This window comes from Somniosus microcephalus, chromosome 15 (assembly GCF_052327205.1).
Source record: "Somniosus microcephalus isolate GS21.2 chromosome 15, FLI_Smic_1.0, whole genome shotgun sequence".
NCBI lineage: Eukaryota > Metazoa > Chordata > Chondrichthyes > Squaliformes > Somniosidae > Somniosus > Somniosus microcephalus.
In genome coordinates this window covers 118,103,727-118,119,204 of record NC_141001.1, presented here as the reverse complement: position 1 = coordinate 118,119,204, position 15,478 = coordinate 118,103,727, and the positions used below count along the sequence as shown (strand labels likewise).

General features: G+C 46.4%; 1 protein-coding gene across 1 annotated transcript in view; it reads right to left on the bottom strand.

Annotated features, from left to right (window-relative positions):
- olfml1 (olfactomedin-like 1) overlaps positions 1-8,860 on the bottom strand; it is a 53,386-nt gene extending 44,526 nt beyond the window's left edge. The window contains exons 1-2 of the mRNA XM_086008332.1: positions 8,487-8,860; positions 2,699-2,984 (exon numbers count right to left, since the gene is read on the bottom strand). Of these exons, the coding sequence (XP_085864458.1) occupies positions 2,699-2,984; positions 8,487-8,618 (418 nt within the window). The 5' untranslated portion in view covers positions 8,619-8,860. The remainder of the gene's footprint in view (positions 1-2,698; positions 2,985-8,486) is intronic.
- Between the last annotated feature and the right edge of the window lie 6,618 nt (positions 8,861-15,478).

The window sequence follows — 15,478 nt, the reverse complement described above, 5'->3', positions numbered from 1 at the left end:
TTTTGAAAAAAATAATTTTTTAATAAAAAGGGTCTAAAACGAAACTTACCTTATTGTAGATTCTTTAAAATAATAAACCTGTGGAAAAAAAATTTCTACATTGCACTAAAACACCACTTACCTGTAAAAATAAATACTTACGTGTGCTTTTTACAAGCGTAAAGACCAGAGGCCTTTACACATGCGCAAATCCCCCAAAACAGAGGAAATCCAAGACGCACGCGCTGCCCCCTACAGCGCACGCGCTAGCCTCTTCAACTCTTGGGTTAGAGGAGAGGAAATGCCGGTTTTCAGTGCATGCGCTGTGCATGCTGAAAACCGGCATTTCCTCCGACCAGACGCGTGAGTACCCCTTCCATACTCACGCGTTTGGGGAGGAATTACTGCCCCATTACAATCTCTGTTAAAATAGCAGAGAGAGGAATTTTAATACAACTGGATTAAGTCCTGACGAAGGGTTTCGACCTGAAACGTTAACTCGGTTTCTCTCTCCACGGATGTTGCCTGACCTGCTGAGTTTTTCCAGCATTTTCTGTTGTCATTTCGGATTTCCAGCATCCGCAGTATTTTGCTATTGGATTAAGTGTTTGCTGCTTCCACAAATTACATTTTTGGCAGTCAAAGGATCTTTGGTGAAATGGTTGGATTTGGCCACTGGAAAGACAAAGCCATCTGCAGCTACACCTCAACACTCACTCCGAAAGGTCCACATAGAATATCAGTGTTTACAACAACAACAACTTGCATTTATATAGCACCTTTAAAATAGCAAAACGTCCCAAAGCGCTTCACAGGAGCGATTATCAAACAACACTGAGCCACGTAAAGTGATATGGGACAGATGACCAAAAGCTTGGTCAAAGAGGTAGGTTTTATGGAGCATCTTAAAGGAAGAAAGAGAGGGAGCGAGGCGGAGAGGTTTAGGGAGGGAATTCCAGAGCTTAGGGCCTAGGCAGCTGAAGGCACGGCCGCTAATGGTGGTGCAATTGAAATCGGTGATGCTCAAGAGGCCAGATTTGGAGGAGTGTAGAGATCGTGGAGGATTGTGGAGTTGGAGGTGATTACAGAGATAAGGAGGGGCGAGGCCATGGAGGGATTTGACAACAAGGATGAGAATTTTGAAATCGAGGTGTTGCTTAACCGGGAGCCAATGTAGGTCAGCGAGCACAGGGGAGATGGGTGAATGGGACTTGGTGCGAGTTAGGACACGGGCAGCTGAGTTTTGCTTAAGCTTACTTGTGCCTGTAGAAATCTTACCCTAGACAATACTTGGATGGTGGAGCTTTGTTTCAAAGCAGTACGTTAAATAGAGAGTTAACTATCACTTATTGGACTGGGGATGCTGAAGCGCGAGTCAGGCTGTGGTGGGTGTTTCAACAAAGTCTTTCTGAGGAAGTCAATTACAAAAGAATTTCTCTCTTGTGGCGGGTTAGATGGGACTGGGTTTTAAAGGCGCTATATAAAGGCACAAGTTGTTTGTTTGTTGCTATTGCTGTGATACCCTTAAATGCCTGAATAGGCTGCTGACTCTCACCGTTCTAGTTCATACATGGCCATTTAACTGAGGTATTCACTTCATTATAAAAGTGTAATTTCCTACATTACAACGGTGACTACACTTCAGATGTACTTCATTGGCTGTGAAGTGCTTTGGGACGTCCTGAGGTTGTGAAAGGCGCTATGGAGATGCAAGTCTTGCTTTATTTAGGTTTTTGGAAAAAGAAAGTCTTGCATTTCTATAGCGCCTTTCACATCTTCAGGATATCCCAAAGTGCTTCACAGCCAATGAAGTACTTTTGGGGTGCAGTCACTGTTGTAATGTAGGAAATGCAGCAGCCGATTTGCGCACCGTAAGCTCACACAAACAGCAATGTTATTATGACCAGATCATCTGTTTTAGAGATGTTGATTGAGGGATCAACATTGGCCAGGACACTGGGGAGAACTCCCCTGCTCTTCTTCAAAATAGCACCATGGGATCTTTTTCCGTCCACCTGAGCGAGCAGACGGGGCCTCGGTTTAACATCTCAGCCAAACAATGGCACCTCTGACAGTGCAGCACTCCCTCAACACTGCATTGGAATGTCAGCCTAGAATTATTGTGTTCAAGTCTCTGGAGTGGGACTTGAACCCACAATCCTTCTGACCCAGAGGTGAGAGTGCACTACCCACTGAGCCATGGCTGACAGCACACTTGGGGCCATGACCCTGCCATAACGTAGTCTGGGTATGGCAGTGTGTGGTGCTGGGTGGTTATATTACTGGGCTAGCAACCCAATGGTCATGAATACAAATGCCTCCATGGTAAGTTGTGAAATTCCATTCAATAAACTTGAGAGCCAAGAACAAAATAGTGACCATGAAAGCTGCAAAGCTCAACCAGTCCCCTTTGAGAAAGGGAATCTGCTACCCCAGCCTCTTCTAACTGTCAAGTGACTCTACAGCACTTGATTGACACTTAACACCCTCTGAAGTGTCCATTCAATTTAATTGTACAAAATAATCGCTGTAAAATAAGACTGCAGTGGTGCAACTAGAAGGCCTACCAGGACCTTTATAGGACAATGAAGGATGGGTGGCATGTGGGGTCTTGCCAGAATCACCCACACCCAGACAAGTTAAAAGGAAGAAGAAGGTTTCTCCAGGAGAACAGGGGAGCCAATCGTTGCCACAAGAAAATTAAATGAACAGCTCTCACCTGAAGCCATCCGGATCTTGGCTTTTTTCCTCTCCTCCGCTTGCTGGATCTGCTCTTCAACCAACTTGTCGTCAACCTCCACGCACGGCTGAGTTGGCTGCTGTGCCTCCAGATAATCAATGTCTTTTTCAATCCTCTCGATTCTGGATCCGAGAATGTCCACCTCATTCTTGAACTCAGATTTGTAAATACTCAACCCATCCAAGCGAACTGTGATTTCTTTCCGGAAGTCTCTGAACTCCCTGACATACTTGTTCATGTCCTGGTTACATTTTTCCAGCCGGTCCTGTTGTTAAAAAGTGAATTAATGAAGAGATAACCTTAGCGTTAAGCATTTGACTTCCTATCAAAAGGATTAGATGATGTAGCTAACGCACAAGTGGTATGTCGTGCATGAAATTAGTGCCGTTATTAGAGGAAGCATGTCACTAATTCAACGTTACCTGAAATAAAAGCAGTAGGATGTGATTAGACAATGCTTCCAGTGGCTGCTGGGTCGGGAATCAGAGGACACAGATTTAAGGGAATTGACAAAAGAACCAGATGAAGAGAATTTTTTTTTTTTACACAGCGAGTTCTTATGATCTGAGCCATGTGTCACCTGTGTCTCAGTGGGTAACACACTCGCCTCTGAGTCAGAAGGTTGTGGGTTCAAGTCCCCACTCCAGAGACTTGAGCACAAAAATTTAGGCTGACACTCCCAGTGCAGTGCTGAGGGAGTGCTGCACTGTCGGATGTGCCGTCTTTTGGATGGGATGTTAAACCGAAGCCCCGTCTGCTCTTTCAGCTGAATGTAAAAGATCCAACGACACTATTTTGAAGAAGAGCAGGGGAGTTATCCCCGGTGTCCTGGGGCCAATATTTATCTCTCCAGGACAAATCAGTCCACTTGACTGGCTGCCCATCCACCACCTTAAACATTCACTTCCTCCTCCACCGACGCACTGTGGCTGCAGTGTGTACCATCTACAAGATGCACTGCAGCAACTCGCCAAGGCTTCTTCAACAGCACCTTCCAAACCCGCGACCTCTTCCACCTAGAAGAACAAGGGCAGCAGGCGCATGGGAACACTACCACCTCCCAAGTTCCCCTCCGAGTCACACACCATCCTGACTTAGAAGTATATTGGCCGTTCCTTCATCGTCGCTGGGTCAAAATCCTGGAACTCCCTCCCTAACAGCGCTGTGGGAGTACCTTCACCACACGGACTGCAGCGGTTCAAGAAGGCGGCTCACCACCACCTTCCCAAGGGCAATTAGGGATGGGCAATAAATGCTGGCCTTGCCAGTGACGCCCACGTCCCATAAACAATTTTTTTTTTTAAATCACTAAAAAACAGATTGTCTGGTAATTATTGCATTGCTGTTTGTGGGAGCTTGCTGTGCGCAAATTAGTCTGCCGCGTTTCCCACATTACAACAGTGACTACACTTCAAAAAGTACTTCATTGGCTGTAAAGCGCTTTGGGACGTCCGGTGGTCGTGAAAGGCGCGGGAGAAATGCAAGACTTTCTTTTTTTTCTTTTTAGTCTGGAATGCACTGACTGAAAGGGTGGTGGAATAGTAACTTCAATAGTAACTCAGTTAACTAATTGGATAATTACTTAAATGAGAGAAATTTGCAGGGCTATGGGGAAAGACTGGGTGAGTGGGACTAATGGGATCGCTCTTTGAAAGAGATGGCACAGGCACACTGGGCTGAATGTGCTGTACGATTCGATGATTCTATGTATTATGGAGAGGCACTGTTGATGTATGTAGGTCTCTGATACTTTGCTTACAATTACAGTACTGGGAGTTGTACAGCGACATGTCTAGTATATTCAATATGCTATTCACACTCTGGCCTAGCTATTTTTGGCAGATGTCTCCACATCTGGAGCTTTAATAGGAACATTGGAACAGGAATAGGTCAGTCAGCCTTTTGAGCCTGTCCCACCATTCAATGAGATCATGGCTGATCTGTACTTTAACTCCATCTACCCGTCTTGGTTCCGTAACCCTTAATACCCTTTGCCTAACAAAAATCTCTCAATCTCAGTTTTGAAATTTTCAATTGACCCCCGGCCTCAACAGCTTTTTGGGGGAGAGAGTTCCAGATTTCCACCACCCTTTGTGTGAAGAAGTGCTCCCTGATTTCACCCCTGAACGGCCTGGCTCTAATTTTAAGGTTACGCCCCCCTTGTTCTGGACTCCCCCCACCGGAGGAAATAGTTTCTCTCTATCTACCCGATCAACTCTTTTGATCATCATAAACACCTCAATTAGATCACCCCTTAATCTTCTTTATTCTCTGAGGGAATACAAGCCCAGACTATGCAACCTGTCCTCCTAACTTAACCCTTTCTTAGCTAGAAATCTGGAAAAACCAATTGCTGGATATTAAGAAATAAATCCTTGAGCAATATTGGCGAGACCCAGCTTAGAAACCCTGCTCAGTACTACACGATAAATAATTTGTTGAGTTCTTTTATAAGTGCTCTGCTGCTCCGAACTTGATATAATGATATCAAAGTTAATAAACTAAATACTGATGTTGATGGCCCTCTAGCGAGAGCATTCGAATACTTCAATATTACTTGAATAAATAACTGGAAATACTTAGCCTCTTTTCACATGGGATACAGACTTCATAACCGTCGTGACCAGTTATTAATACATCGGGTGACCGCTTTGCGGAACACCTCCGTTCAGTCCACAAGGGTGACCCCGAGCTTCCGGTTGGCTGTCACTTTAATTCTCCGCTCCACTCCCACTCTGATCTCTCTGACCTCGGCCTCCGACACTGTTCCAATGGAGCTCAACGTAAGCTCGAGGAACAGCACCTCATCTTTCTATTAGACACTTTACAGAGTTCTGGATGCAACATCGAGTTCAACAATTTCAGACCATAACCTCTGCCCCCATTTTTTCGGATGGCAGCTGTTGATGATTCTGCCATTCCCAATTACACCTCCTCTAGACCCATCTTTTGTTTCTTAACCTGTCCCATGACCATCTCCTTTTGCCTCGCACCATCGTCACTTTTGTCTCTTAATCTCTCCTGCCTTCCACCCTATCACAGACCTTCACTTTTGTTCTTTCCTCCCCGCCCCCCTTTCCCCGCCCCTGTACCTGTTTAAAATCTGTTACAGCTCTAACTTTTTCCAGTTCTGATGAAAGATCATCGACCTGAAACGTTGACTCTGTTTCCCTCTCCACAGATGCTGCCTGACCTGCTGAGTGTTTCCAGCATTTCCTGTTTTTATTAATAATAGCTTCCCCTCAGTTTTGCTCTCTTTACGTCTGCAGTTACTTCTTTAGGAAGTCAGAGTGTCCGCTGTGGCCTCAGAGTCAGAAGGTTGTGGGTACAAGTCCCACTCCAGAGATATGAGCACAAAAATCCAGGCTGACACTCCCAGTGCAGTGCTGAGGGAGTGCTGCACTGTCGGAGGTGCCGTCTTTCGGATGAGACGTTAAACCGAGGCCCCGTCTGCTCTCTCAGGTGGACTTAAAAGATCCCACGGCCACTATTTCGAAGAAGAGCAGGGGAGTGAGTTCTCCCCGGTATCCTGGCCAATATTTATCCCTCAATCAACATAACAAAAACAAATTATCTGTTCATTATCACACTGCTGTTTGTGGGAGCTTGCTGTGCGCAAACTGGCTGCCGGGTTTCCTACATTACAACAGTGACTGCACGTCAAAAGGAACTTCATTGGCTGTAAAGCACTTTAGGACGTCCTGAGGTGGTGAAAGGCGCTATAGCAATTCTTTCTTTTTTAGGCAGGTTTCAGTGTGGGTGTCTCCATGACCAGCACTGATGGTAGACATTGAACGGCTGACGGAATGTGTATCTTTGTAGGATGAAACTGGTTTGGCTGTCTTTTCTTTGTTGTTGCGTTAGCCACTAAGAAGGAAATGTTTCCCTGATGATCCCAGCAAAGAGCTGATTACTAGAGCAGAAATGCATGAAGGCCATGGCTGGAACTTCTGCCCTCACTCATCGGCAGTTCAATAACTTATCAATAGAGAAGCCACGTCAGAGCAACGTCTGCACACTGCTTCCTACGCTATTGTCTAAGGCCCCACATGATTGTTGCACGTGAACAACAACTACATTTATAGAGCGCACTTAACATGGCGAAACGCCCCCAAGGTGCTTAACAAGAGCAATATCATTTAAAATATTTTTGACACCGAGCCACAGAAGGAGATATCAGGGCAGGTGACCAAAAGCTGGGTCCAAGAGGTCAGTTTTAAGGAGCGTCTTAAAGGAGGAGCGAGAGGTAGAGAGGTTTAGGGAGGGAATTCCAGAGCTTAGGACCCAGGCAGCGCTCCGAAAGCTTGTGATTTCAAATAAAGCTGTTGGACTATAACCTGGTGTTGTGTGACTTCTTACATTTGTCCACCCCAGTCCAACTCCGGCATCTCCACACCATGGCTTATACATGAGACAGCAATATACATGTAGTTCCTTCTATCTAGTACATGAGGGGCGGGAGGAGGCTCGTGTGGAGCATAAACACCAACATAGACCTGTTGGGCCGAATGGACTGTTTCTGTGCTGTTAATACTTTGCATTCAGTGCCACTGATGCAGTCTCCTCTACATTGAGGAGAACATCATTTTTTGAAATCATTATTCTTTGTCAGGATGTGGCTGTCGCTGGCTAGGCCAGCATTTATTGCCCATCCCTTGTTGCCCTGGGAAGGCGGTAGTGGTGGGCCGTCTTCTTGAACCGTTGCAGTCCATATTCTTTCTAGCAGTTTGAGACAACTGAGTATCTTCACAGGGCAGTTAAGTGTCAACTTATAAAATTCTAACAGGACTAGACAGACTAGATGCAGGAAGGATGTTCCCGATGGCAGGGGAGTCCAGAACCAGGGGTCACAGTCTAAGGATAAGGGGTCAGCCATTTAGGACTGAGATGAGGATGAATTTCTTCACCTAGAGAGTGGTGAACCTGTGGAATTCTCTACCACAGAAGGCAGTTGAGGCCAATTCATTAAATATATTCAAGAAGGAGTTAGATATATTTCTTAAGGCTAAAGGGATCAAGGGATATGGGGAGAAAGCAGGGACAGGGTACTGAATTTGGATGCTCAGCCATGATCTCATTAAATGGCGGAGCAGGCTCGAGGGGCCGAATGGCCTACCCCTGCTCCTATCTTCTATGTTTCTATGTAACCACTTTGGATCTCCCCATTGGTGGAGAGCTTTGGGAACCACAGCTCCATAGACACCCGATCCTCTCAAACATGCTACACTCACCATAGAATCATAGAATAACACAGCACAGAAGGAGGCTATTCAGCCCATCGAGTCTGTGCCGGCTCTTTGAAAGAGCTCTCCAATTAGTCCCACTCCCCCCTGCTCTTTTCCCACAGCCCTGTAATGTTTTCCCTTTCAAGTATTTATCCAATTCCCCTTTTGAAAGTTATTACTGAATCTGCTTCCACCGCCCTTTCAGGCAGCGCATTCCAGATCACAACAACTCGCTGCGTAAATAAAAAAAAATTCTCCTCATCTCCCCTCTGGTTCTTTTGATAATTACTGACCCTCCCACCAGTGGAAACAATTTCTCTCTATTTACTCTATAGAATAAATGCCTTCACTGAGATCTTTTATCGGTATTGAATACCACTGTTAAGTAGCCAACAAAGGAATGCTGCCGGCACACATTAGAGACGCGATTCAGATGCAAGTCATTGACGTTAGCAATTAGAAGTTTCAAGGTTATAGCTTTTGTTCTTCAGCCTAAGCTCGAAGGCACGTGAGACGTACCCGGCTTTGACTATATCACTTACCTCGAGTATGATGATGCGTCTCTCAATGTACTGCATGAGCAAAGCATCTTGAGTCATCCGTTGGGCTTCTCCACAGGTTTGGATTAAAAGCAGAAACATCAACGGCCTTGGTGATAGGACCCAATCCACCATGATTGGGAATCTTCTCCAAGAAATTCAAGGGTACGGAGTGAAATACCAACCCCTGCTGGGTTTTTTTTTGATTGGAGGTCTTCAGTTTTCGCTCGTCCTGAAAACAGGCAACAAGATACGACAGTTTGAAATTTCTGCGGAGAAGTTAAGAAAACGGATGCATTTAAAACGCTCAATGCCCAGAGCTGGTAAGTTAGTACTTAATGGCTTAAACAGACAGAATTCTCCGACTGCATCCGAAGGGTGCATTTGTTCTTGGAGTCGGGATAGTTTTTTTTTTCCAGGTCTTAATTGTTTCCATGTGGAATGACTCATATGGGCTCAGAAGCAGCCAAATAAAACAGCAAAAGGTAATGATAAAAAAAATAAAGGCAAGTTAATTACACTGCAAGACACAGGCAATTCCTACACCATACTTACATTGAAGAAACCGCTAGTAAAATGATTAAACATGGCACAGATTAAATCTCACTATACACTAAGCCATCAACATCTGGTAATTGCTTTGAAAATCTCTCCGGCTTTCTGTTGTGTCAAGTTTTCCACGATGGTGAAGTAGGGTACATTTAGCGATACGGTGCTCACCAGGCTTGTACTCCCTCGAGTATAGACGATTAAGGGGTGATCTAATTGAGGTGTTTAAGACGATTAAAGGATTTGATGGGGTAGATTGGACAGAAACTATTTCCTCTGGTGGGGGGAGTCCAGAACAAGGGGGCAGAACCTTAAAATCAGAGCCAGGCCGTTCAGGGGTGATGTCAGGATGCACTTCTTCACACAAAGGGTAGTGGAAATCTGGAACTCTCCCCCCCCCCAAAAAGCTGTTGAGGGTGAGGGTCAATTGAAAATTTCAAAACCGAGATTGATAGATTTTTGTTAGGCAAGATTATTAAGGGTTACGGAGCCAAGGCGTTGAGGTACAGCTGGAGTTGAGGAACAGATCAGCCATGATCAAATTGAATGGTGGAGCAGGCTCGAGGGGCTGAAAAGCCTACTCCTACTCCTGTGTTCCTATCCTTGATTGATGAGATAACGGGCCGCAGAATCGGCAATAGAGCATCAAGAGGCCTGTCTGAGATGCCTCAATCCCCATTGAGTGACACTCCAGACCTAGAGTGTTGCGTCGTTGAAGCTGCCCTGATGTCTCACTTCTTTACCGTACGCTGCTGTGGTTTTTGTGTCCTGTTATTTCTTTCGATGTGTTTCTTTATTTATTCGTTCCTGGGATGTGGGCATCGCTGGCAAGGCCGGCATTTATTGCCCGTCCCTCGAGAAGGTGGTGTTGAGCCGCCTTCTAGAACCGCTGGCGTCTATTCGGCCCGTCGTTGCCTGTGCTGGCTCTTTGAAAGCGCGGTCGCGCTCAGTCCCACGCTCCCGCTTTTTGTCCGTAACCCTGTGAGTTCCTCATCCTCCAGAACCCGTCCAACTCCCTCTTAAAGTTATTGATGCAATCAGCTTCCACCACCTGTTCAGGTCGAGCGTTCCAGATCCTCACAACTCTTGAGTGAAACAAATTCTTTTCATTGCGCCTCTAGATCTTTTTCCAATGATTTTAAATCTATAAACCTCTGGTTGTTGACCCACTCGCCAGAGGGAATATTTTTGCCCTATTTACTCCATCGAAACCTCTCATCATCTTGAAAACCTCTATTAGGTCACCTAACCTCTGTTCCCAGAACAGTCCGAACTTTTCCAATCTCTCCTCACAACTGAAGTCCTTCATCCCTGGTAACATCCTGGCAAACCTCTGCACCCTTTCTAAGGCCTCTACATCTTTCCTGAAGCGTGGGGCCCAGAATTGTCCACAATAAATACAGCTGAGGCCTGACCAGTGATTTATAAAGTTCTAGCATGATTTCTCTTTGTTTTTATATTCTATTCCTCTATTTACAAACCCAAGTGACCCATTTGCTTTTTCTAAACCACCTTATCAACTTGCCCTGCCACCTTTAAGAATTTGTGTATATGGACACCAAGGTCTCTCTGCTCATCTACACTTTTCAAAATCCTGCCATTTATAGTTTACTGTCTTTCCATATCGGTCCTTCCAAAGTGCATCACTTCACACTTCTCCGCACTGAACTCCGTCAATGTTGCTTGTGGGATGAATGTTGGGCAGGACACACATGTGAGATGTTGACTCACTTAGTTAACCACTGATTGAGGTCTGGGACTCTTCGCATGGACTATAAAGAGGCCCAAATGATGTCTATACTTAAGAAGGCTGTTAAGTCAGATTTCTTGTATCGTGACTTCCAAAAAACCTTTCAACAAAGAATCACACAGATTTGAAACTGGAAAGCGAATTCATTGCGTTTGTGTGGGCTAAAGGGCAGTAATTAATAGAAGCAGCTCTGCATGGGCCAGTCACTAGTGGAATCCCGCAGGGACCTGTGTTTAACGGCTGTTCTTCGTCACTGTGAGTGCCCACCAGTGCTTCTCTGCGCTCCCCCGCCCTCCCTCCTGTTGTCCCCCACTCACTATCCGGACTCCCCTGTGCCCCACTGCTGCTTCGGCTCCTCTTCCCTCCCGCCCCCCCCCCACGGACCTTCTAGTCTGGAATCCGTCTGGGATGGCCGATGCAACGGCGGCCCAGAGTGGGCGGGCGCCAGACTGGAGGGGGGGTGAGGAGGGAGGAAGAACCCGGACCTCAAAAGGGGCTGGACCTCCTGCCGAGACTATCGTGCGTTCCTCCGGCCCCCGCCCGATAGTCAGTCTGTGGGCGGGGGGGAAGGCGGTAGTGTGGGGAACATAACTCAGTGACTTCCTACAACAAGACTATATCCTCAATAGTAACTTTTGAATGGGAATTTGATATATACTTGAAGGAGAAACATTTGCAGGGCTGTGGGGAAAGAGCAGGGGGGAGTGGGACTAATTGGAGAGCTCTTTCAAAGAGCCGGCACAGGCAGGATGGGCCGAATGGTCTCCTTCGGTGCTGTATCATTCTATGATTCTATGTTCAATAATATAGAAACTTAGCTTAGCTCTCTCCTGATAAGCTGTGAATAAATTTGAATAATACTTAGTTACACAGAATTACATAGAATTTTACAGCACAGGAACAGGCCATTCGGCCCAACTGGTCCGTGCCGGTGTTTCTGCTCCACACGAGCCTCCTCCCGCCCTTCCTCATCTCACCCTATTGGCGTACCCTTCTATTCCTTTCTCCCTCATGCGTTTATCCAGCTTCCCCTTAAATGCATCTATTTGCCTCAACCACTCCTTGCGCTAGCGAGTTCCACATTCAACCGAAACGAACGAGTTGTTGTACCTCATGGAAATGTAAATCATTAACTTATTGGGCCTGGCATTTGTCTTGGGTGGCAGTAACACAAAGCGGACGATAGCGAACCGGCCGCGCGCACCATCTCTTTACCGCTGTGCGCTGACACCCTGCTCCACTGAATCGTGCCCCCCCTACGCTGCTGCTACCGTTTTCAGGCTGTTGAACGCCCTGAAACATTAATGAGGGTAAGAGCTGAGAGCAAACAAGCTGCTGTTGATAGGAGCTCAATTGACAACACGTGCGTTTTTTTATTTTCACCGCGCTACAAAAGTTGCAAGCGGCCGTAATGTGAAGCAGAAGTCAATGTCGTTTAATTTGAATTACGTAAGAATTCACATCGAGCTAATGAACCCATCCAGCTTAGAATCTGCCTGCGCTCGAGGTGGACAATTATTCCTAACAGCGAGGAAGCTGGGGGACTTGAGGGCAAAAACTCAGCCGTCCAGACTCCAGTACTTGTCTGCTTGCAAAGGCTTTTAATGATCTCCAAACAGCACTCAGGGTGCAGGAGAAAAGTGGAGCAACAAAAGGCTGCACCTGCAGGGGGTTTTAAAACCATGACGCCAACACTCTCCTGCAGTGACAGAGCAGTGAGGCAAAGGAGCCCCGGCTTCTTCGGTGTCAGCCTTATCTCGGTGGGTAGCACGCTCACCTATTGAGTCGGGATGGCTGTGGACTCAGACCCCACTCCGAGACCGCGATACCGCCCGCCGGGGCGAGTCCGGTGCGGCCGGAGCAGACAGCGGCCGCAAACCCCGCTCCAGTCTTCATCCCGCCTCCTCCTCCAAGTGATTTTGGCCTTGTTAAGCCCCGCCCTGCGAGGTTCCCGGCCAATTAATAGGAAGCGGGTCTGATGACGTCATTTGATGACGCGTCATCAGTCGGTTTCCTTACAGGGGCCATGTCCAAATTGATTTTGACAGTTGTGCTGTCAGTGTTCTACAGCATTGATGTGCTGCAAACACTGACAGGCGCTGCACAGAGGTACACGGCTGCACCCAGGCACTCCCATGACTGTCACAGCACGCAGGGAGGTTCCCTTCCCTTGCAATGGGGGAAAGACACCTCCCCAGGACACCAGCGCAGCCTGGTTGCACATTGCACAGGAGGACACAAGCAGGGATGTTGTCAGGAGGACAAGGCTGCAGTGGCACAAACCTTTCAATGATCTCAGTAGATCACAAAACGTTACTGCAAAGCCACACTCAACCTCATCCTGCTGTGCCACTCATCGCATCCCCATCACTCTGCCTTCCCTACCCATCTCTGTTATGTATTGTGTGTTCTCCTCCCACCTGTGGTGGCGCTGTCACAGGAGATAAATGGTTGGGTATTCTCTCGATTAAGTTTAGCTCTCTTTGTTCGGAACTTGCCAGAACTTCCTTTCCTTCCAATAAAGCACTTCATGTTTGAATCTCTGAGTTCTGAGTCCTAAATTGTGTCTAGGTAGAAAGGTACCGACACAACAAGTGGCAACGAGGAGCGGATGAATCTGCGTACGTTATGGGTGCAGTGAGTAAACAGAAAATTTAATTTGAAACGTGAGATGGCTACTATATTAGGAAACGTTGGTGATTTTGATGAAAATCTGGAGCAATGGAGCGCATATACGGAACATTTTGACTATTTTGTATTGGCGAATGCAGTGGCAAATGAAAAGGTCGTGCCTACCTTTTTGAGTGTAATCGGGCCGAAGACTTTCAATTTACTTCGCAGCCTCGTGCAGCCAGATAAGCCAGGAACTAAAACATATAAGCAACTAGTGGAAATTCTTGGAGCACATTTTTCACCAAAACCTCTGGTTATTGCTGAGAGATTTAGATTTCACAAACGGAATCAAGAGGAGGGGGAATCAGTGATGATGTTTATTGCTGCTTTAAAAAGGTTGTCGGAACACTGCCAGTTCAAGGAGGTACTGAATGACACCATTAGAGACAGACTTGTGTGTGGTCTGCAAAATGCAGCCACACTGAAGCGCCTTCTTACTGAGGACAACCTTACTCTTGAAAAGGCCATTGAAGTTAGTGTCTCCATGGAGATGGCGGAAAAGGAGGCTCACCAGTTGAGTTCAACAGGGAGAGTTCACAAGGTGTCGCCTGAGCCTAAAGGTGCGCAGAACGACACCTAAGAACATAACATAAGAACATAAGAAATAGGAGCAGGAGTAGGCCAATCGGCCCCTCGAGCCTGCTTCGCCATTCAATAAGATCATGGCTGATCTGATCCTAACCGCCAATCCACTATCACAGAACCATCTCCTGGATCTAACAGAATTAGACACACGAAATAGGAGCAGGATCAGGCTACACGGCCCCTGGGCCCGCTCCGCTACCCACAGGGCCATGACCGATCCGAACCTAGACTCATGTCCAAATTCCTGCCCGCTCCCCGTAACCCTTAATTCCCTTTACTTCTAGGAAACTGTCTATTTCTGTTTTAAATTTATGTAATGATGTAGCTTCTACAGCTTTTTGGGACAGCATATTCCATGGACCTACCACCCTCTGAGTGAAGTAGTTCCTCCTCATCTCAGTTTTGAAAGAGCAGCCCCTTATTCTAAGACTATGCCCCCTAGTTCTAGTTTCACCCATCATCGGGAACATCTTCCCCGCATCCACCCGATCCAACCCCTTCACAATCTTATATGTTTCAATAAGATCGCCTCTCATTCTTCTGAACTCCAATGAGTAGAGTCCCAATCTACTCAACCTCTCCTCATATGTCCATCCCCTCATCCCCGGGATTAACCAAGTGAACCTTCTTTGTACTGACTCGAGAGCAAGTATGTCTTTTCTTAAGTATGGACACCAAAACTGTACGCAGTATTCCAGGTGCGGCCTCACCAATACCTTGTACAACTGAAGCAATACCTCCCTATTTTTATATTCTATCCCCCTAGCAATGAAAGCCAACATTCCATTGGCCTTCTTAATCACTTGCTGCACCTGCATACTAACCTTTTGAGTTTCGTGCACCAGGACCCCCAGATCCCTTTGTACATCAGTACTTTCCAGTTTCTTGCCATTAAGATAATAACTTGCTCTACGATTTTTCCTGCCAAAGTGCATAACCTCACACTTTCCAGTATTGTATTCCATCTGCCAAATCTCTGCCCACTTACTTAGCCTGTCGATGTCCCCTTGCAGGTTTTTTATGTCCTCCTCACTCACTACTTTCCCTCCCATCTTAGTATCATCTGCAAACTTTGATATGTTACACTCGGTCCCCATTACCGTTGTGGGAAAACGGGCCATCACGCTAATGACTGCTGGTGTACGGAGCTGGAATGCCGAAATTGTGGCAAAAAGGGTCACATTGAACGCGCCTGTAGAGGTAAAAAAAGAACAGACAGAGCTGGGAAGCATGGAAGCAAAATGTCTGTATTTGGACAATGTTAAGCCTGTGTGTTATAGTGATAATTACTACACAGACTACAAGAGTAAATTCAACAGGCCTTTTACTGGTTGGAGGTCGGGACCATACTGAATACAATATTACTACACAGTGCTTATATACCGGTGTGGTTACCACCGGTATTACGTATACAGCAGCCAGAGAAAGTAGTACATCT